This window comes from Corvus brachyrhynchos, unplaced genomic scaffold (genome assembly GCF_000691975.1).
Source record: "Corvus brachyrhynchos isolate BGI_N302 unplaced genomic scaffold, ASM69197v1 scaffold106, whole genome shotgun sequence".
Taxonomy (NCBI): Eukaryota; Metazoa; Chordata; class Aves; order Passeriformes; family Corvidae; genus Corvus; species Corvus brachyrhynchos.
This window is the reverse complement of record NW_008238834.1, coordinates 1,986,575-2,008,239: the sequence shown is the minus strand read 5'-3', so window position 1 is coordinate 2,008,239 and position 21,665 is coordinate 1,986,575. Positions and strand designations below refer to the sequence as shown.

At 42.2% G+C, this 21,665-nt stretch overlaps 2 protein-coding genes across 2 annotated transcripts in view; both read right to left on the bottom strand.

Moving 5' to 3' along the window:
• The window catches only part of NPC1 (NPC intracellular cholesterol transporter 1), a 42,083-nt gene extending 28,904 nt beyond the window's left edge, over window positions 1-13,179 (bottom strand). Inside the window, exons 1-2 of the mRNA XM_017738250.1 lie at window positions 13,112-13,179; window positions 373-381 (exon numbers count right to left, since the gene is read on the bottom strand). Coding sequence (XP_017593739.1) covers window positions 373-381; window positions 13,112-13,164 — 62 coding nt within the window. The 5' untranslated portion in view covers window positions 13,165-13,179. The remainder of the gene's footprint in view (window positions 1-372; window positions 382-13,111) is intronic.
• The window catches only part of ANKRD29 (ankyrin repeat domain 29), a 32,362-nt gene continuing 16,377 nt past the window's right edge, over window positions 5,681-21,665 (bottom strand). Inside the window, exons 6-10 of the mRNA XM_008636810.2 lie at window positions 19,367-19,465; window positions 13,516-13,614; window positions 12,949-13,044; window positions 11,789-11,887; window positions 5,681-10,510 (exon numbers count right to left, since the gene is read on the bottom strand). Of these exons, the coding sequence (XP_008635032.1) occupies window positions 10,427-10,510; window positions 11,789-11,887; window positions 12,949-13,044; window positions 13,516-13,614; window positions 19,367-19,465 (477 nt within the window). The 3' untranslated portion in view covers window positions 5,681-10,426. The remainder of the gene's footprint in view (window positions 10,511-11,788; window positions 11,888-12,948; window positions 13,045-13,515; window positions 13,615-19,366; window positions 19,466-21,665) is intronic.

Below are 21,665 nucleotides of genomic sequence, written 5' to 3'. Positions count from 1 at the left end.
CTGTGCCCGCGGCCCGGTCCGCTCCCGACGCGCTGACCCCGGGTGGCCTGGCCGCTGTGGCAATCAGCCGCTGTGGGAATGCTGCCTGCGCTCTGCCGAAGCTATCTGTGTTTGGGCTCTGTCACCCTGGGCTCTGCCTGTTTGGACTCTGGGATCAGTTCGGGACCTGGCTGGGAGGAGGCACAGTAAAAGCAGGGCGTGAGGCATTCCCGTGCGTGCTGTCTCTGATTTTCCCACCTCTTTATTGCCTTCCCCGACACTTTATTGCCTTCCCAGACAGGTAACGCGCGCTGCTCGGCTGGAATAAAATATGTAATTTAGCTGATATTGCCATCTGCTGACAGAAACGTAGACTAGTCTGGGTGTCAGAGCCGCACGGGCTGGCGTTGTTGGCCGGCAACCTCCCGGGGATCACGTAATCCGACTTTCCGCTGAGAGCAGAACCCGGTTAGAGCAGGTGGCTCAGGGAATTGTCCGGCTATGAATAGCTTCAGAGATGGAGATTTCACAGCCTCTTTGGACAAACTGTTCCACTGAGTGACCACTTAGAGTAAAATGTTTTTCCTGTATCTAAAGAAATTTTCCCATATTCCATCTTGAGGCTGCCATGGTGCCTGACTGAGAAGAGTGTGACTCCCCCTTCTCCACATCCTCCCGTTTAGTAGCTGCCGTGATTACTAAGATGTCCCTAGAGCCAGCTTTCTGCTTAGGGCTGAGCAAACACAGCTCACAGCTCCAGCAGCCCAGGCTGTCGGGGTGGCAGTAAAATGGATTTTGCTACAGCATGTCACTGTCTTTATTTTGTTTGGGTTTTTCTGTATGTTTGGTTGGTTTTTGTTTGGTTTGGGTTTTACTTGTTGGGGGTTTGGTTTGGTTTATTGTTTTTTTCTTGGTTGTTCTGCGGAGCCTAAACCTGGACACAGCACTCCAGCTGTTGTCTGACATGTCCTAAAGAGAGGAAAAATTCTAACCCTTGACCTACTGGCCACCCTCTTGCTGATGATGCAGCTTGCTGACTCATGTTTCAGCATTTCACCCAACCACCGTACTCTTTTCTTCCAAACTGTTTTCCAAGCCACTGCCCAGCTTGTATTTTTCTGCAGGATTACTCCACCCTAAATGCAGGACTTGGCATTTGGCAAGTGCAAAACAAATCTAGTGTAGCTAAAGTTATATTGTGGTTTAACTTTCATGTCATAAATAAAAAAATTATTCAGGACTGTGCAGTGTGATCCTAGAAGCAGGGGAACTAGTTGCCTCATTTTCCAGGCACTCCACATAAGCAGAGAAGGCAGTGGGCATAGCTTGCAGAGCTACAAGTTAAAAAAATGCGAGAACCTTGTTTCAGTGCTTGTGAAAAAAAGTGAAGGATAGCAAAACTGACTGAACAGAAATGGTATTTTCTTCCTGTATAAATTACATAGTGAATAAGTGATTTAAGAATGAGAGTAGAGAGAACCAATGTACAATGTTGTGAAACAAGCAAGAGGGAAGCTACTGCAAGGAAAACATTCACCACAAAATAATTAAGTCCATAACATCACACTTGCCTACCACCTATAGCACAAATAGAGAGAAAGGGTAGTATTTTAATATTTATCTAACTCTCTTAGGGGTATTTCTAGGTGGCTGACTAAATTCACACTGTTACTCCAGTGCAATCCCTCAGAGTGCTGCCTTTTTGCTCTCACAAGCTGAAGTGGTGTGGGTATGAAGACCAATTAACAAACACTGAAATCTTGCAATTATAATGGCAGACGCTGAAACTCAAACAAGTATCTGTTTTTATGTGGCCTATGTACCCTGGCAGCAAGGTGAGCAGACAGGTAATGCCTTCAGTCCTGCTGCAGCCATCAGTCTGGGTTGTGGCTCTGTGCCAGATTCAGGGGATGAAGATGGCAGCTCATGGGTGTTTAAGTACAATTGCATGAGTGTTATCAATGACAAAGCTAGCATCGTTGTTTGTTTCACTTTAAGGTTATCTCATTCCTTATGGACAGGGAAAAAGTAACCCTGAATAGTTAACCCAGGTCAACACGCTGACAACAGCTCATTGCCTCGTCTGTGATACACACAGCCCAAAAGAGAACATTCCAATTCCTGCCTGCTCCTTTAGAAGGACATTTATCAAGTTATGTTTTATAAGGTTCCCTTTTAGACCCAGGATTATGCATAACTGTTAGGGACTTGGAAGATTTATGGGAAACACTTATTCTGCTTCTCAGGAGCGTATACGAAACTAAATTTTCCTGCCTGGAAGAAGAACCTGCTACTAATTCATTGAACAAGTCCTTTAATTGTCCATTAGGTTCAAATCAGCCCTTTCTCTCACTGGATACACTGAATGGTGCAAAGTTGCTTGCCAGAAAGCCCATGTGAAATAACTTTGTTGTGTTCTGTGTGTTTGATGGAAAGCCAGGAGTGTTGCCTGCAGAGGTGTAGGCCTTACTGTGTATCCATCCCTTTATGCAATGCAGAAATGAAACCTGTGTTACCAATTCCAGTAGCAACTGAACACCTAGTGGTAATGACCTTGCAATTTCTAGATGGCAATCTGTCTGAATAGTTACTTGTGCCTACCAATGGAAACACAGTACATGACTGTTCTGCAGCAAAATCAATTAAATGTCTATTGCTGTTTATTCTCCATAATTTGTTATGAACATTTATTATTTCTATTGAAATAGCACCCAGTGGCACTTGCAAGGACTGGGAGCTATGGTAAGCAACACCCTGCACAAGCACATGGGAAAGTGGGATGTTCCCCTTGGGGATGTCTTGCAATCTGTGTGCAGACGAGCTGCAACAGGTGAGTGAGAAGTTTCACCCAGTTTCTCATACCTCTGGTTTTTTGTAGACTCAGACAAAACCACTGTAGCTTGTTCCAAGACTGTTTTTCCAGCTAAACCAGAATAATGCTAGTACTAAACAAACCTGGTGTTTCCTATTTGGTGTTACAAATGAATCATATTCTTTTGATCAGCTCTCATTTGACTGCCTCCCTCACCTGTGGAGGCCTGCTTGGCATTTAATTATACACAACTCAATGTACCTGTTACTTTGGTAAGATGCTCTTGGCTTCAGATTAACCATATGGAATCAAATCAGAGTGAGGGGGCTGACAGCAATGTGGCTGATGCTGCCAGTACCTCTTAAATATGCAAGTTGTACGTCAGGTGATGCTTAGTCAAGTCTGTTTATCATCTTTTCATCTTCTTATCTGCCCTAGTGTATTTTGCTCCACCAACCTGTGCCAGTGTGTTCCTATCTAACCGTAGACAGTTCTATGGCCACTCTTTAAGTCACAACCTTTGTGTATCTATCATTGAAATCACTGAAACTTGCTCATTTTTATCACACTCAGGTAAAGTTATTTATTGTCTTCTAGCAAAAGCTTGGGACTTGAATTCAATCAACTCAATGTTTGTTCCAGATTTGCTACAGACTTGCTGGATGACGTGGGTAGGTCCCAACCTAGCCAGTGCAATTTCCTCTTCTATAAAGCAGTGCCAATTGCGTGGCAATATGTGGCCCAAGAGCTCCAAAACCAGGTGTCAACCACTGAGCTGTTGAAGGCAAACACTGTAGAAATGCAGCTGATTATTGCAGCAGAGTCTGCAGACATTCTGCGCTTGTTGCTGTAAGCAAATACATGCAGTGTGTCCTCATGCCAGACACTGCATAAGCACTGATATGCTGAAAAATTTGAAGTCTGACCTACTAACAGCTGTGTATGGTTTGCATTACCATGGATTTACTGAGCCTTTGTAGCACCATGCTGCCACGTGGCAAGAATTTGCTGTCCAAGTGGAAAATATGGGCAGAACTGTCACAGAGGAGTCCCTAAGGGCACTACCAAAATCTGATTTTTCAGGAGCAACAGGAGATGGGTTTCTGAACTGCAATTCACCTGAGGAACAGACTGATTTTGACTTGAAGACATTTTGTCAGTTTTATAACAGTTTGTCCCAGTGAGTAGGGTCCAATGCAGTAGCATGGCAAAGGCAGGGCCTGCAGAAACTGTTCTTTGAGTCTTCAGAAAGTGGAATAACTCTTCTGCCTCTTACACAATATATTCCAGGCAAGCAGATCATGAGGTTGTGATATCACTTTTCCAAGGGGATTATGAGACCTTATATCCATATGCTGGATGTGTGCATACATGTGCATGTATATATCACATGAGAACATATCTGTGCAATCCATACAAAATTGCAGACTGTTTCAGGTCTGCACTGTAGGTTAGTGTCATGCTCCATCTGGGGATCCAAGCCATTGCCATAGCAAAAAGTTGTGTCTGTTCCTTCAGGAAGCAGTTCCTTCCTGATTTATCCATGTTCCCCAACAGCACATCCCAGATCTCTCTGCTGATCCTTGTTCCCTGGCAAGGTACAGCACTACGCAGCTCTTGTGCTAGTTATGAACCAACAGATTTGACATTAAAAGCAAGACATTAAAGCATTAGTCCAGCTAAAATGCCTTGTCAACATTGTGAGAGCAAAATGGATTATCTAGGGGCAACTTAAGTATGTGTCTCAGATTTCATCTTGCCACAGCTGCTAGGCATAGGGTCATGTTATTGATCCCATGAGAGTTAGTGTCTCCCTGAGTCACAGAGGAGGTGAAGCAATAAGTGTATTGATTCATATATTTTAAGATCAAAGGGACTATTATGATCACATAATGTTTGTTCCTGCATATCATATAATTTTATCCAGTAATTCCTACATCAAACACAAAATGTTTCAGGTGATACATATCTTTCAGAATGAAAAGTAATTGTTTGTTGTGTTGATTTTTTTTTAAACTCAAATGATGAAGGAATCATCTCAACAATTTGTTTCTGAAATAATTATCCTCAGTCTTGAAAATCCACAGCCTGAAGTTTGAATTTGTCTAGTTTCAGCCTCTTGATACTGTTTCGATATGCTTTCATGTGCAAAATTAAGGAGCTTTTCACTCCCAGAAATCATTCTTTGTAGTGATTTAGGCCATGAACAGTCACAACACTTTCCCTTTATATTCTCTGAATAGAGTGAGATGCTTTATTGAGTTATGGCCATAGGAATTTTTGATGATGAGCTACTCAAAATGTAGCTCATCACAATAGAAAACTGTAGGAATAAGGCAAAAAAGGGATGTCAAAACAGTGTCAAAAATATGGGCTTCAGTGTAGACTTTTTCCTTTTTATAATGCACATAATCCACTGCACACCATAATAAGCATATCAATAGGGTGTTGACTTTTTTTTTAGCTGAAATACATCAGATCAGTATAAAGGCCAGTTTTACATCTAGGAATAAGAGAACCACCAAGACATGTTTGACCAACTAATTAAAGTACAGTCTTATTCCTTTGGTTCCTATGTTGCTTTTTATAATCTTCCGTTCGGAGAGATCTGACCTAATGGATATTAATGTAATGGGGAGTTTGTCAGACATGTCTGAATCTTTGAAATAAACCTTGTTATGTCATGCTAAATTAAGTTTTCCTGTTCCCAAGCCAGGCCATTCACTTTTTTTTTTTTTCTGTGAATGCTATCTCATTTGTGAAGAGCTGGAAAACAATAACAGTCTAATCAATCAAGTGGAATAGAACAAAGTGGTCTTCATGTAAATAGGAAACTAATTCTGGTATTGTATAAAGAGTAGAATACAGAAGAAAGCAAAGACATTGAAGTATGCAGAACAAGATAATCTGAGTAGTATATTTTTGTTGAGATGATATGGAAAAATATTTTTTAGGAAAGCAACCTTCCTGTTGCAGAACATTAGTCTCACATGGATTTACATAAATTTACATACGCTTTATCAAATGCATAAAAGGTCAGGTAAAAAAAAAAAAGGTAGAATTCAGAACAGTATGAAACTCTCATTCCTGGGGGCCAAAAGGAGAGCTGCTGTGGGAAGGCACAGCTCCATTTAGTCCCAGGCATGCAGTACAATATTCTGTTGCTGGGAAAAAGAGCCTTGTGTATTACCTTTGATTAGGCTCATAGCAAACTTTAACATTCTAACACCAATGACTCAAGGTTTCCAGACAAGGGCTGTATTTTATGTCTGTTCAGTGCTCATATCAAATGAAGTACAAGTGGGCGGGGGTTTGTGCTACCTGATTTTCTGTACAACAATTCTGAAATTTCTGAGACACCAGATTTGGTTAACTTGTGGATTTTCCAATAGTCACTAAGACTGGCTGAATAAAGAAGTGTGAATTATTCTTGCAATTAACTCTGATTCTGAGGCAGATAATCATCATTTTAAAGTGCATTAAATATGACCTGCAGCTATTTGATCTCATCATTTGCTCTAATCCTCTCAGGTCTTGTAAGCTAAACAAAGGTGGGTGAATCAATAGTGAGACGGTTTTGTTCCAGGAGAAGAGCATATGCAAGTCAAGTGGAACAATACTGCCTTTTGTATTGTTACTGAATAGATGTCCCTGCACACTGCACTGCAGTGATAATCTAAATGAAGCACTCCATGTATTTGGGACCTCTGAGGCTACACCACTACTACATCTGTGCTGGGATGTCACTTCTCTCCATGCCCTGCAGGCTTTTTGTTGTGCTCACCCCCATCACACAATGTCTTGATACTAGCAAAATAAAAAAAAAGCGCCCTATATTTTTCCTAGGCTCACTGGTATAGCCTTTTGCTTGGTTGCATGTCCTTTGTACTCACTTGCAGCTGATGGGAAGTTACCAGGCTAATAGCACCTGCATAAATGTACAAGGGACAGCACGCTGAGCCTCTGGCTCTGAATGTGCAGAGAAGCAAACCTGAAATCAGTGTGCTAGTGGAGCTTATTCTTTTAGGGTGTAATATGGAGACATATATGACACTTTAAAGGGAAAAGAAAACCCCAACGCAGAAAAAACCTGTTGTGTTATTCTGTCCCAGTTCTATTTCACATCTTTATATTATATCTATCTTCATCCTGTCATCTATGAAATTAATTTAATGCCCCATAATTCCTAAATCTAAATGTCTGAATTCACTCTTGTCTGTTGGCATGAACTGATGAAGGGCTGTTGTGCTTCACTGGCGTGTGAATGAAATAATTTACTTCCTCGCTTCCCTCAACAATGCATTTCGGAACTTACAAAGGTTAGAGTGTCTGCAGAGCACTTAGAAAGCCTTCCACAAAAGGCACCACTACTATGCAAAGAACTACTGTCAATGTTAGTGAATCACTTCAGCCACCAAGGGAAAATGGGCTTCCGTTTTAATACAACAAAAAAACCACAACAGTATTTACTGAACACTTTAAAGATAACAACAGCTACATAAATGCTAAGAATTATTAAGGTTTCTTTGTGAAAACATTAATTGCATGGTGATAAACAGTATTGCAATGTTTGAGTCCATATACAGGCAGATAAAGCACCTTTGGGTTACAGGGAGCCCAAAACTGTAACCATCCCTCTTCCAAAGGCTCCAAGATGAAACAAATGCTCCCAACAGGAAGGCTTCCATGCCAGAAGTCTCATTTTGGTTGAATAGTGTCTTTGCTGAAGCTAGATTCAACTTCAGCCTGAATGGGGCAGAGAAAGACTTCACTGCCAGTTCTCCACCATGGAGCCCCCAGACAGCCTGTGTGTTGTATCAGCCAGCACTAACAAGAGCAAGAAGAGAGAAACAAATCTCTTCCTTTAACCTGTGCTAGCCCCACATTTCAAAGGCTGTTTAGAAATAAGAAAAGCCCATTATAGCATATGATCACTCAAAAAAAAAAAAAAAGCCCTGACCTGGTAACTGCATCCTCTCAGAAGGTCAGCAGATGCTCTGTATGGGACACAGGGACCCAGGTGTTCTTCACATGTTTCACAAGATCCCCAGCTGCAGTGACCATTCATAGAGACAGCTGGACAAAGGACTTGAAAGTCCTAGTCTAAGTAGTGGGGAGAAGACATCTTCCCATGGACAGGCATAGTTGAAGAAGCTCTTTGCTGAGTAACTGCTCCCTCTGGGATGAGACAACTCCCAAGAAATACACCTGGGAGAAAGGAAGGGCCACCTGTAGATACGGACACCTGCATTTGTTGTCTCAGCTTCTTACTTCAGCTGTTGCAGGATCATTGTTGGATTGCCTTGTCCTCTCTCCTACACTCTGCTACCCGGAAAAAATAGGAGACCCTCACCAACAGTGGATGCTTTCGCAATTTTTAGGAGGACTGTGTGATTACTACAGCCTGTCTGATATTAAGAGTACTTATTGCATAGCTACTGAAGACCTTCTAATGATTATTCACCTCCTTTACAAATATGGAAGGGCTTTTCACCTTGAGAGTGTGGTTGTTGTCAGTTGTTGATCTGTAGAAAATGTAGGGTGAAAGTTAAATGCTGAGGCCAGGCTGCCCAGAGTCCCTCTGCTGTTCTCCAAAATAGTATGTTGATCTTCAGCCCACTGGAGGCTCCAAATAAACCTGTCTTCTCTAGTGTTGTTTGTCAAAGAAGTTAGGGTGCAGTCCCTTGTAATGCCGTGCAATTTAAGATCCCAGTAAGGCTCTTGAGATTTCTGCATGCTCAGTATTTTTTAGTCTTTTGCAGATCTTAACCCTGGATACAGTCATCCTCTAAGTATCTTGCATAATTCTTTGGTTTTGTACCAGTTCATCTGCAAGTTTGTGTTAGGCACAACATTATTTTAATTCAAAAATACAGCAGCATAAATTACCTAAACAAATAATTTTTTCTTGTTACGTGGTTGGAAAATGTAAAGTTTTCCTGTTTAATGTGGAATAGAAATTGAATAGCAATTCCAGCATGCAAGAAAAGGTACACCTGGTTCTGTTCTCTTAACCAGAACACTGACTTCTTACCTAACTTACTCACAAAAAGAATAACTTTTATCATTTGATAATACATATGGCTAATTTGCAATACGTAAACTACATTCATTTGTGCTAGCTCACCTAAAGATTTCCTTTTAACTCACCAAAGCAAAAGTGCAGCAGTTCAGCTGAATCCTAGGCAAACACTTCTTAAGCACGATTTATTTTGTGTCCTTACAATCTTCCTTGTCTTCAACTTTTAAAGCAATTTTTCAGTAATTTGCCAAGGTTTGAAAGCAGGTGAGATGCCTGGATTTATATACTGAACTAACTTTTTATCTCAGCTCACTGTAAATTAATCTCTAATGTTTTTGTGGCTAACAGGACATGGTATATACTGTTTATACTGCAGAAATGACTGGGTTTTAATGGGGTGTCTTAGAGCAACATGGTTAAAACACAGCTCTTCACAAACCACCTGCAATTTGCACTGCCTTCCCCACACAGGCACTAGTAGCATGTCTAAGTGTCTCAACCACAACAGAGGCCAAAACTGCTGTTCAGACTTCATTTTCCATGTCTGCATTAATTAGTGGGCCTGTTTAGGTATGGCTATGTGTAATTCTCTCACCAACTGCTGAAACACCTGTACTCTGTGCACTTCTCCCTTAGCTCCTGCCACAGACCTGGGGAACGAGTGCTTTGCATAGTAGCTGTGGGTACTAAACTGTAGTGTCACAGAACATACAAATACCATTTGTGTAGCATCTGTGCTGTTTGTTGTGCCTGATAGCTGAATTTCTGATGTACTTGCACCTGTGGAAACCCTGTCTGGTTTGCTCAGCAACCAGTCCTCCTCTACCAACAAAAATGCACATGAGGTCCCAACACATAAGATCTAACTAAGGATCCTCATACACTGCATGGGCATTGCAAAATCAACTGCTCCACTGTGTTTCTGTTGCTGGACAGATTGGCAGATCAAGATGCTGCAACTGAAAGAACATCCCCTTGCTTTTTGTTTGGATCATTTTTACGGAGCTTCAAGTGGTAGCAAAAATGTTACCTCAGCCCTGGGCTGGCAGGAGAACTTTTGCTGTTGTGATGGCTCAGGTGGGATCTCACCTCTAGTCTCACGTGGCACTTGGAGGTAGAGAGGAATGGTCACTGTCAGCAAAGGGAGGGCAGGGGCGTCATGGGGCCATTCCATGACCAACTGAATGCAAACAGCTGCAAGGTCTGGGTATCCTTTTGGCACAAGGGCGCAGTGCTCCCGACCCACACTGTTGCAGGTGTGTGGCCATGACAGCGTGGGGCTGCATGTCTGAAGCAGCAGGAGTGCTTGCCTGTGCGGGGATGTGTGGGGAGCAAACGTTGCTGCTGGGATCGCTGGGATCCTGGGGGACAGGCAGGGCTGCTGTGCAAACGCAGCTCCTGGGCCACTCCCTGCTCTCGTCATGGTGCCGTGGTCAGCAACGCCGGGCCAAGGCCCCAGCCTGTGGTGACCCTGTGGCAAGGGCGTGGTGCGTTCAGGGAGCGTGTACTGGACAGGCTAATCAGTTCTGCAAACTGTTCCAACCTAGGATTACTGTCATGCTACTTGTGGTCAGGGCACATCTCTGTCAAACTGCATCTGCTACAGGGCTGCATTAGCTTTTCCTTTGCTTTTCCTTTGCACGGAGGAGTCGGAGGATGCGTTCGTTTTTTGTTAGTTCTGCTGGCAGTTCATTTGCCTGGAACAAAAAACCCTTGAGGTTAGCAGAAATGAACAAGTATTTCCCAATCATAGTTGAAAAGCATTACACTCTACAGAAGATGGTACTGGGCATTATAATGACGTGGGTTTTTTCTAGTGTTGTCTCCACCACTGCTGAAGGTATCTTAGGAAACCATCTTTCAGTGTTCAAGTCTCACTTAAGTCTTCAAAACAATCCAAGAGTGGAATTTGAGTGACAGCTTATTTTGTGCTGACTGTCCAGGCTAAATTCCCTTGGGCTCCCTATGCTTCTGCCACAGAAATAAAACAGAGCATGGCTGCTGATTTTTGGGGGGCAATGAGGCAGGTCCTTATGTACTAAAGTTCATAAAAATCCAAGGGAAGATTTAAATTGCTATAAAATAGTGCTATCCTGCAAGGTTGGTAATAGAACATGAGTTTGTTTTTGTTTTTGTTTTTTTTTTAATTGAATACAATTTTGGTAACATAAAGTATTTTTGATGAAGCTGCTTCTGAAAATCAGTTATTCTGTCCTGCAAATATACTGTGTCATGCCAAATGGCATGTTGTTTACAAAAACTAAAAAAAAAAAAAAAAAAAAAAAAAAAATCAGTAGGAGGGGTTTCAGCCACACACTTTCTTCTGCTGCACACCCTGCTGCTGCAGATCACTGTCAGTAGCAGAAAAATCTTGTACATTTTTCAGGTTATAGTATCAAACCAAAATGTCTGTTAACACAAACTAGTGTGAGAGAGGCATTTACTGTGCTGCCATCAAGTGGAATGATGTAGAAATTAACAGCCACAGATTTTATATTAAATGACCAAAATATTTACAAGATATGGGCTGGACTACTTGTTTTACAAACTTTCACTCACCTAGTCATAAAACAGAAGTCAGTGCCAGACCATTCATTGACAGCTTAACAAACCCAGCTAGATATCAAACTCTAGCAGCAAGTAGTTCAGAAATATGTCAAAGGAAGACACATTCACAGAAATTATCAAACATTCAATGTTAAAACACTTCACAGGATAAAACCGTGGTAAGTTTTCTACAGAAAATTTGCTGTTATCAAAAGAATGCAAAACTAATTCAACAAACTTACAGATCTACAGTAAGATATGGGAAAGATGCATGTAATTTGGGATTTTTTTTTTTTTTTTTTTTGTATTAGCAATGCCCTGAATTCTCCACAGAAACATGGGCTGCCCCCACCTTGATGGCACACACGGCTCCACCGCTTGGTGCTCCCCGTGCTCCTCGCCCGGGAGGAGGGTGTGCCAGGACCTACCTTGTTCCTCAGGCAGGGATCCGCTCCTGCCTCCAGGAGCAGCGCCACTGTCCTCACGTTGCCACTCAGGACGGCTGCATGGAGAGCAGAGGTCCCATTCTAGGAAATGCCAGTGGAGGTGTTTGTACCGTGCATGGAAAGAGAAGCAAAAGGCAATGAAATACAAATGTTTGCAGAGAACAGACCTACGAGTGAGAAAGAAGTAACATGGAAGAGATTAGGTCACCAAAGGCGTAGGGTCTGATTCAGGGTGCTGGCAGCCTAGTGGGATGTGAAGGGGGTGATTTTAAATGCTTTAATAAAAATGAGAGTCAAGTTCACTTTACCACAGCAGTATTTCCTTTTAATAATCACCCTTGTCAATAGATCAGAGGTGACATGAACACAGCACTTGTTTCTGCCTGGCAAAATCAGTCATTAGCAAGTGAAACAGAAGCACAAGCAGTAATGGAAGCCATCTGTGCATTTTATCTTCTCTCTCTGATGATTAATGGCCTCAGTGTCAGACAGCTGACTGGTGGGGTTTTTAATGGTTGGCCTTTTGTTTGTGGTTGCAAACTGACAGTTCAAATATGTGTGGAAGCTATTTCATACTTGAAATTAATAACTAAGTTGATGCCACCAGCATTTTCAAGTACATTAAGTTTGCCAGTCATTTGCATGCACAGAGGCTATCAAAGTGTCTCTTTTATGGACGCATAAAGTTAGGTCAGCCATTAAAAAGCAGCTTCAAAATATCTGTTATTTTTCGAGTCACTTTATGAATTCAGAGGAAAACAAAATCTAGTAGGAAATCTGCTCACAACAGATCTTTTAGGACACTATTTTTCTGACTAAATGCATTAGAGGGTTGGGTATAATGTTAAAACTGTACAGTCAAGAGCAATCTACTTACAGTAGAAATAAAATCAAGTGACAAAAAGCAGAATTTCTTCTATGACACAATGTGCTTCCTCATTCCAAGAATTAAATTCATGGTTTTGTTTAAAAAGATTTGTGAGCGGCATTAAGGCTAAAAAAGATAATTTCATTTTTGTCTTGACTTTTTTGAGCTCAAATTCCTATCATCTTCCACTAGAGTAGTCAGAAATACCAGGTCTTTCATGAGACCCTTTGCCTTCTTGTGTTCTGCTGAAAAATCTCAGTGTTTCACTACTAACCTTCAGCAGGCCAAGTGTGGGAGAGAATTTCAGCAACTCTTCTATCACATTGTTGTACCCTTTAATGGCAGCCTTCAGTAAAGCCGTTGTACCATCCTTTAAAAAAAGAGGAATGTCATAAATGCCTTGCCTGCATTCCCCTTGCAGGGGAAGCTGGAGGGGAAGAAGAAGCTGGAGGGGAAGAAGAAGCTGGAGGGAAATGCCAGCTCTCCCCATGCCTCTGAGAGGAGGGTCTTCTCTGCTCATCATCTTTGAGAAGGCACCTCCACAGCATGTGCTGTTGGTTTTAGGGTACCTGGAGGATTGTTCCTCTGGCAGGGGAAAACTTCAGGGTAAAATGAACCATATTCCATCTTTGTCTCTCAACTACGTGGACATTTCCATTCCCTTATTCCAGAAGGTACTGCCAGGAAGCTGTCCCAGACACAATAGGAAAAAGGAAACCATGGTGGGACTTTGCAACCTGACAAACAGGAGGGACTCTGGAGGCACCAATCCAGGCAGACTTACAGCCCCCCAAAGGAGGCATTAAGCTGCAGACAGAGTGCAGGAGGAAGTGCTACTCACATCCCGCGCGGCGTCTCGCTCTGCTCCCCGGAGCAGCATCACTCGCACCACTTCACTGTGACCCATCTGCGAGGCAATCCACAAGGGAGCTGTCCCGTCCTGCAAACAAAATAAGACTGCTGATGGCTTCACTTCAGTGTTCTACGCCCTCTGGTATTTTACTGCCCAAGCCTACTGGAATGGACATACTTCAATTACTTGATCAAATCCTGCATCACAAGGAAACAGATGCAGAGCTGTGTCCAAAAACATGTGGGAGATTGGTGTAACAAGTTAGAACTGCTTCAGTTTGTGGAGTAGAGCCACCCTTACTGCCTTCTCTTGCATAATTTGCCAGAAATGTGCATTGCTCTGTGAAATTAAAGCCCAGTTAGGCACCAGCCGTGACTAAAACACACAGGGAGGTTTGAAACATAAGGGCTAAAGGTATCCTGCGTACTTTGAACTCTAGGTGGTTAACTGTGACAGAGGATACAGACAAACCTCAGCATGCACAGGCAGAATCTGCAGCTGGGTGCCTGTACATGGGGAGTGAAAGCTGTTTACAGAAGCTAGGGAGCAATGCAAGGTAATCACCAACTTTCTGTATTAAATTACATTATGCACCCTCAGGGAATCTGGTAAAAACGTCCTGCCTTACAGTGAAGCTGAGTATTTCACAAATTTTATCTTCAAAACTCCACTAGAAAACAAGGCAATTATCAAGGAATCCAGCAAGAAACAATCTGCTTTGGAAAAGTTGTCCTATGCAATCATTATTTGAGCACAAAACCTCAGAAAATAAAATGCGCATTTGGAGTAAGCTAAACTTTGTGATGGATTTCCCTCCCAAAGGTGAATTGAAGCACTAGAAGTATTTCTCACTGCAAGTAGAATTTAGTTTTCTGTCTTTTCCTCTTTTTTATTCTAAATTACCTGATTCTCCAGACTGAAGGAGGACTCCAGCAGTTATGTGGTGCCAAACTGATTCTCATGAGCCTTTAAAAAAGGTTTTGCCCGTAAGGATTTTAACATAGAGGTGAGGCCCCACAAAGCAGGGTGCCTGATCCTGCCTTTAGGTCTTGCCAGTTCCCCTCACCACCCTCCGCAGCCTGAAGGCTTGGCTCGAAAGAGGAAGACAAACTACACTGAGACTTCAGAAACAGCCTTAATGAGAACTTTCAGGAGAAATCAACTTTTTACACTAAATAAAATATTGCCACCTCGATCAAAGAAATAGTCTTGCTCCCCAGTGCCAGCTGAAGATTCCTGTGACTTGCTTATGCAATCCAGAAAACCATTGCTGAACCAGATCTCTGCTTTCCATGGACTAGTGAATTAATCCTTTCAAAGAAACAGAAAAATTATTTCTTCCTTTGATATAATAATCTGGGCTTCCCTTTTTCTGATTCTGAGAAGGAACAAAAGCACATCCTGAGATCTTCAGTATTCTCAAATGGTGATCAAACATGATCTTTGCCCACCCTTGACTGACCTCACTCTGGTATATATCCTGTTAATACAACAAGTGTTCTTTGTGATTCAAAAATAACAAAGGCTGTCATGTATACAGAGTATGTGATGTTAGTGTGATGGCAAAAAACATCACTCTCAGATTTACAGTGTTTTCCCTCCCAGTAAGCTGATGCTTCATATTTTTCTAATCTCCCCCACCAGAGGGCTCCAGAAAATAGCAATAGGTGCACTGAAAAAGCCTGTAAAACTTGGGAAATGTCTGAGAGCAGCCTACACAATTTAATCTGCATGAAGAACCAATGCTGTGCAAATTCACACTTGTATTTACACAAGCAATGAAAACACAAGCTCAGCATAGGAAACATAGCAGTTTTTTTTTACTCACAGTGAAGTTCATAGGAACAACCCCCTGTTTTCACGAATAAATGAAAAGGAGTAAAAGGAGATACAAATGTCGGGTAACATCACTGCTACCATTAATTGTCATTAATAGTATTGCTGTCAGACATCATCCTCAGCACCTCAGTTACAGGGCAGAGGCAAAAGTACATTATGAGGAAGAGTGGCTATCTTGGAGGACTTAGCCTGAAGAGAAGAAAGATAGCAAAGATGATAATGGGCTCACATTGACTATGGTCAGCTTCTTTCTCTTAAGCAAACAGCATCTAGCATTCAGGTTTATGCAAATATTTATATGGAGTAGATGAGCTTTCTGTCCATTTTCATGTTGGTGAATGATGCAAAGCAGATACTACATTTTACTAAGAGGTCACATGAGAATTCATGTGTAAACAGATTAGGGCTTGGAGATGAGTCAGGAAGAAAGTGAGAATGGGGAAAGATACAGTTCGAAACTATGCTTCCTCGTCCCTCTGCCCACCCAGCGGACTGCAGATCACTACAATCCCAGAATAACTTTAAACACCCCATAAGTTTTTAAGGTGTTCTTTTTTCCACATTTGGCTACATGCTAGTATATATGGACAACACCTTACTATATCCAGCAGCTAGAAGTTCCAAATATACTCTGACTGAAATTAATGCTCTTTCTCTTTCCCATTAACTAATGACTTCATCTTGCAGCTTTGAATCTCAACTTTTGCTTGTGGCTTGAAGTTTTAGAAAAGGCCAGATTAGGGTGGGAGGTGTAAGACCCTTCGAATTCCCAGTAGGAACTTCTAGGGGCAAAAACCTCCAACTCTCAGGCTGCTCAGTGTCATCTCCTCCTCTGCTCTGCCCATTAGTCCACTTGCACCACTACACCTAATTTGCCAATAGCAAATTGCTTGCTTGTCTGAAGTGCACCCTACGTGGGTTTACTGGTTTACATCTATGTGTAATTGCATATCATACGCTAAGAAAAAAGTCATTAATTTTCAGATTATTTTGAATCTGCTTAGCCAGTCGGAATAAAGCCTGTTGGGACACAGGCTGCCAAAACAGCATTGGCAAAGAATCTTACAGCTTTGTTTTGTGAGTTGAAGAAGCATAGAAATATCTCCTGTAGCAGGCTTCAGACACTGCCCCCAGCTCTGTCTAGACAAAAAGATGACAAAAGAATTCCTGCCCAGCTCCTCAATACTGGCAACTGCAGAAGGCAATTACAACCCAAGAGCAATGACATTGCCAGGGACGAAATTTTCCAGGAAGCGTCACTATTTGGTCTTGTGAAAGCTGAGCTGAAGGGCTTGCACATGGACAGCCAGGACCATCCAAAATGCTCTGTGGTGTCAGAAATACCCCCACGGGACAGGAGGTGGGACACCAGACTGAGGGGGAACTGATACCCACCACAGCAGCAGGAGGAGACATAGAAGGCAGATGCATGTGTGTAGGTCAATGGATTAAGCCAACAAAGTAGAGAGGAAAACCTGGACACCATGAGGAAGGAGAAGCATGAACTCACACCTGGCACTCTGCAGCCTTGTATTCGAGGTAATGTTGCCTGGAAAAGTTTTCTACCACAGTGAGAGCAATGTAGCTTGTAAATGAGAATGAGAGATGTCTGGCATCAAAACTGCCCCTTCTAGAGCTACATTTCTCATGACCGGCACACCACCTTGTAACAAAGTACAAATCCATTTGTTAGTAAAAAAGAGACTGAAGCCCATCCAACCATTACTTGACTAATTAAACAGTAAAAATGTTCCATTTGTTAAGGAAATGTTTCAGATTAAGTGCGACCAACTACGAATGCCACGCACTTATCCAGGCATAATCTTAGCAGGGATCGGAGGTACCCTCGAGCAAAGAAGGCCTGTCCTGCTGGAGATGAAACAGAGGAGCCAGGAGGAACATTCACACAGAGACAAGTCTTTGCCTCAACTAAGATTAAAAAATGCCTCATGAAACATTGTGTTGTAGAAATTGGATTAGAGAGCTAAAAAAATGGTGTCAGAAAGAATTAGCTGCATTATAATTACGGATAGCAGAATGCAGTTTTAATAGCAACAGGGTTCAGCTAAACCTAAGGCTCCCCAACCCTGTTTTGACTTATTCAAAATGTATTAATGCATACCTTGGTCTCTCCTTCTACACTGAAATTTCAGACTGTGTTAATTAACAGCTTTTAACATTTCTTAAGCTTTTTTCTTGGGAGACAGTGTGGAGGCAACCTAGGAGCAGCTAATGCATCAGTCCAGGGGGTAGCTGCCAGCAGAGTTCTGGTGTTCAGAGGTGGGGCTAGGGGCAGCAGGAAAACTATTTTAGTTAAGGCTCTTAAAATACTAATCCTCTTTCCTTACACCACAGCTAGGAGTGTACACAGACCTACACATGCAGCAGAAGCATATAGATAAATGTCTGTTGCCAGGCTATGATTTGTCATGCTTTTGGTGCAGATGAAAGGAAATACTGAAAATACCTGGCAGAGCTTGTCTCATGCCACGTTGTCTACTGTTATTAGAGTTTTCGCACTCATTTGCTCTCGCCTGCTGCTTTTTCACTTGCTGCAGTCAGTGATCATAGCCACCTGGCAGATGTGCATGACTGATTACAAGGACAAGACCTTATCCCATCAATTTCAAATGTGCAGTGAAGACCCAGGACAGCTACCTTGCCTGCAGGGTTTCAGCAGACCACAGGCGAGGCTCTCTCAAAGCAGGTAGAGATTCCTGAGAAGCCCCATCTCTAACCAGACACTTCTACATGCTGGGTATAAAGCTAGCTGTGCAACTGCCACCTCTGGCTGTTTAGGCACTGATTTTAGAGTCAAGAAACAGACAAACAATTAAGAAACCCTTTTATTTGGAAAGCAAGAGAGCTTTCATACATGTCTCTGTATACCACGTATGCTTACCTATCCCATAGTTAGTTTAAAACCTAGAAAGCCTCTTGCACCCTTAGCTAACTCCAGCATCCAGTGATGTACGGTGGATATAGCCCCAAACCCCCCAGCAGTAATCTCTGAACCAGCCACAAATCTAGCTCACACTTCCCATTCAATGATCAAACAGCAGCCTCACAGCTTGCAGAGGAGCTAATTTCATGGCTACCACTGGTTGTATGTGTTTGCAACATCAGGGCCACTAGAGTGACTAGCTGGAAATGGGGAGAAAAGCTTTCCATATGTATCAAGAACTTGCAGAGATGAAGGCAACACTCATGCTTGAATTTCAGAGTGCCCAGGAAGGATACAGAGTAAAACAAACAAATAAACAAAAGTAAAACTAAAAATAAAAGCTTTTGTCGAAGATAAATTTCAACACCAAAGCCACATCTGAAGGTCTGGAGATTTCAAAGAACAGAATTTAGTACTGCCTCCTCCTAGAGCTCCCAGATTTTCAAAAGCTTTTTAAACAATTTTCAAAAGAACTCAGGGATGTCGTAGGCTGTGTAGACCTTCAAAAGTAATGTGGTACAACATAAACAGATCAGTAGTTGCAAGAGGTAGTGCTAGGCCTTTACATCAACATTCCATCCAGCTGGAAGGTTTTATTTTGATTTAGTTTGGTCCCTGACCCAAACATACGTGTGGTTCAAACCTGTTCAGAGGAGCAGTCAGTGGTTTGATCTGCTCTAGAATCATAGAATCATTTAGGCTGGAAAAGACCTCTGAGTCCCACCGTTAACCCAGTACTGCCAAGCCCACCACTAAACCGTGTGCCCAAGTGCTACATCTATGCTGTCTTTTAAAAACCTCCAGGGATGCTGACTCATAGGGTGTAAGGTGTAGATCTAGAGCAGAGCTTTCAGTTTCACTTCTTCCAGAAATGACTGAGGTACTGACTTCAAAATCATGTTACCAGTCTGAACTAAAACACAGAACGTGGGCACAGCCACAAATTGCCTTCCAATGAAACACCTCCACAGGAACCCAATGCCTGGAGAAATTCCAGTGTTAATTTTCAGAACTATAAAATTAGAACCCAGCTATGTCCTGAAGTGTTGATCATACCTGTCGTGGCTGGTTAACCTTTGCTCCTGAAGAAAGCAGCAATCGGATGACATCCAGATAGCCTCCTTGTGCTGCCAGGAAAATTGCAGAAGCCCCATCCTAAGAACAAACACATCCATCTTACACTGTGTTGAAGTGGTGCCATTTTTCCACACAAAAGCAAATCAAACAGAATCAAGTTCTCATTCCTTAGTCATTATGCTTTGTAACAGTAGATATACAGCCATGCTCAAGAAATAACTATCAAAATGAAAAGTCTAGTTCATAATAAACTATGGCAACATTTTCATTCAGTATGCACAAATATTGGCTCCCATCATGTATCAAATCCAGCATTAAATCCTGGGTCTGGAATACAAGAGTCTAGTTCCTTAAGGCATTGAGCTACATAACTAGAAATTAGTTCCTGTACAGCAATTATTTAGATTTTATATGTTCATGCAGATGTGTTCTGCTACATGGATACATGGTGGAAACACATCAGGTACTTTGCAAGACTGCAAAGCCCAGCACTGAAGTCTGCCCTTGAGGCTGAAGGAGTCAGACCTGTGCCATACCACTATGCCACCCCAGAAACCACCATGCTACTGCTCTGGCACGTCTTGTAGAAGAGACTTCACTGTAATATAGTAATCTAAAAGTATTTAGTAGCCGTATCAGAAACCAGAATTTTCCTGCAAAAAGCTTGTGAAAGAATAAATTGTGAACAAATACAGGGTTTTATTTTTCTTTGATATGTCTTTCATGTGCAGATGTTCTCAGAATTTTACTTCAGAGGAACTTCTTCCATAGGGAAAAAAAAAATTAGAAGTCATATTTCATTAAGTGTTTTTGATGAAACATTTTCAAACAGCATTATAATCCATCTAACCAACTAGAAGTAGACATCTATATTGAGGGTGGGACAGGTGTTTATCCATCCTACATCCACAGCACTCAGCTCAGGATGTGCTAGGACAAGTTTTCCCAGGAGGCGAGAATCTTTTAGATTAAATAGAGACATGAATTAACCCCTTCACTGCATCTCAGATGCGCAAGTACACATCTCATGCCTACCCAGGCAGGTACTTATCTCAAAATACAGGGCACTTTAGTGAAAGCCTGTTGTTGACCTTGTTGGCATATCACTATGTTGGGACTAAATGCTGTTGCCTGCAGAGAGAGTGCTTAGCTACTCCTCTAGCTGAAAAACCCAGCACAGATTTGGTGAAGCATGAGCTGAATATACTGCCCCAGGGACTGAATTTAGGATGTTTGACATTGATTTCAAGACAAATGTCCTGGTAAACAAAAGAGGTGTCTGCTGGAACTATAAATGCCTGCCCCTGGGCCCTCTGATGGGCTGTTTTCTCTGGTTGCTGTGTGAGTATATGAAAAAACCTGTTGGTACCAGAGCCTTTGCAGGCTTCCTCCCGAGACAGAGAACATGGAAATTTAGAAAGTAAACAAGGTTTTGTAACATTAAAAAGGCTCTTTATTGTAGGATCAATCAAGATGGAGAACCTTGCATTCACTGGTACCTATTTGATTTGAACTGATGCTGTAATGAGAATGCTGTTTTGAGGCTATAACACATTTCTGCAAGAAATACTATTTACTTAGGGTATTCTTTTGTCTCCTGCTCTCCTCACCCCTCACGTGAGTCAATTTAATATTAAAACATTGATCTGGATGGTTTTTTTGAGGAGTATCCAAATGTGTGCTCCAAATCTCTCTCATTTGTCTGTGAAACTGCCACCCAGGTACCACTTAACAAATGCAGCTTGGTCCACAAAAAGAGCTAGACAATCCCTATTTTCAAGAGATTGTATTCTTATTTTATTACACAACTGTTTCTGATTGGCTTTGCCCAACGTCTGTGAGCAATAAAAGTACATTTCTTAATCCAATTGCAAATATTGCTCATTTCCAGGAGAGACAAGGAAGTTATTTTACTGCCTTGACCTCTGGGTAAGAGTCTGCAGGTGTGGCAGCATAGCTATTTTTAAACTGAGTGGCAGCCCCTGGGATTACCCTGCAGAGGGATGAATCACTGCCCTCAGATCAGAAAGACAATTCCTACTTGGACAGCAGCAAGGGTGGAACAGCCTGCTTTATAAATGAGGGGTGAGGCAGCATGGTGGGGACCCCGCTATGACCACTTCTGCAGTCACCAGCTTTTGACTCCCATGCCAAGCCAGTAGGAACTGGGAGTGCAACAGCATCCTGCAGATCCAAAGCCAGTGGAAACAGCTGAAAAAATTCATATATCTCAGGGAAACAACTTCCTCTTTGTCAGTCTTGTGTGCCCTGGGGTAGG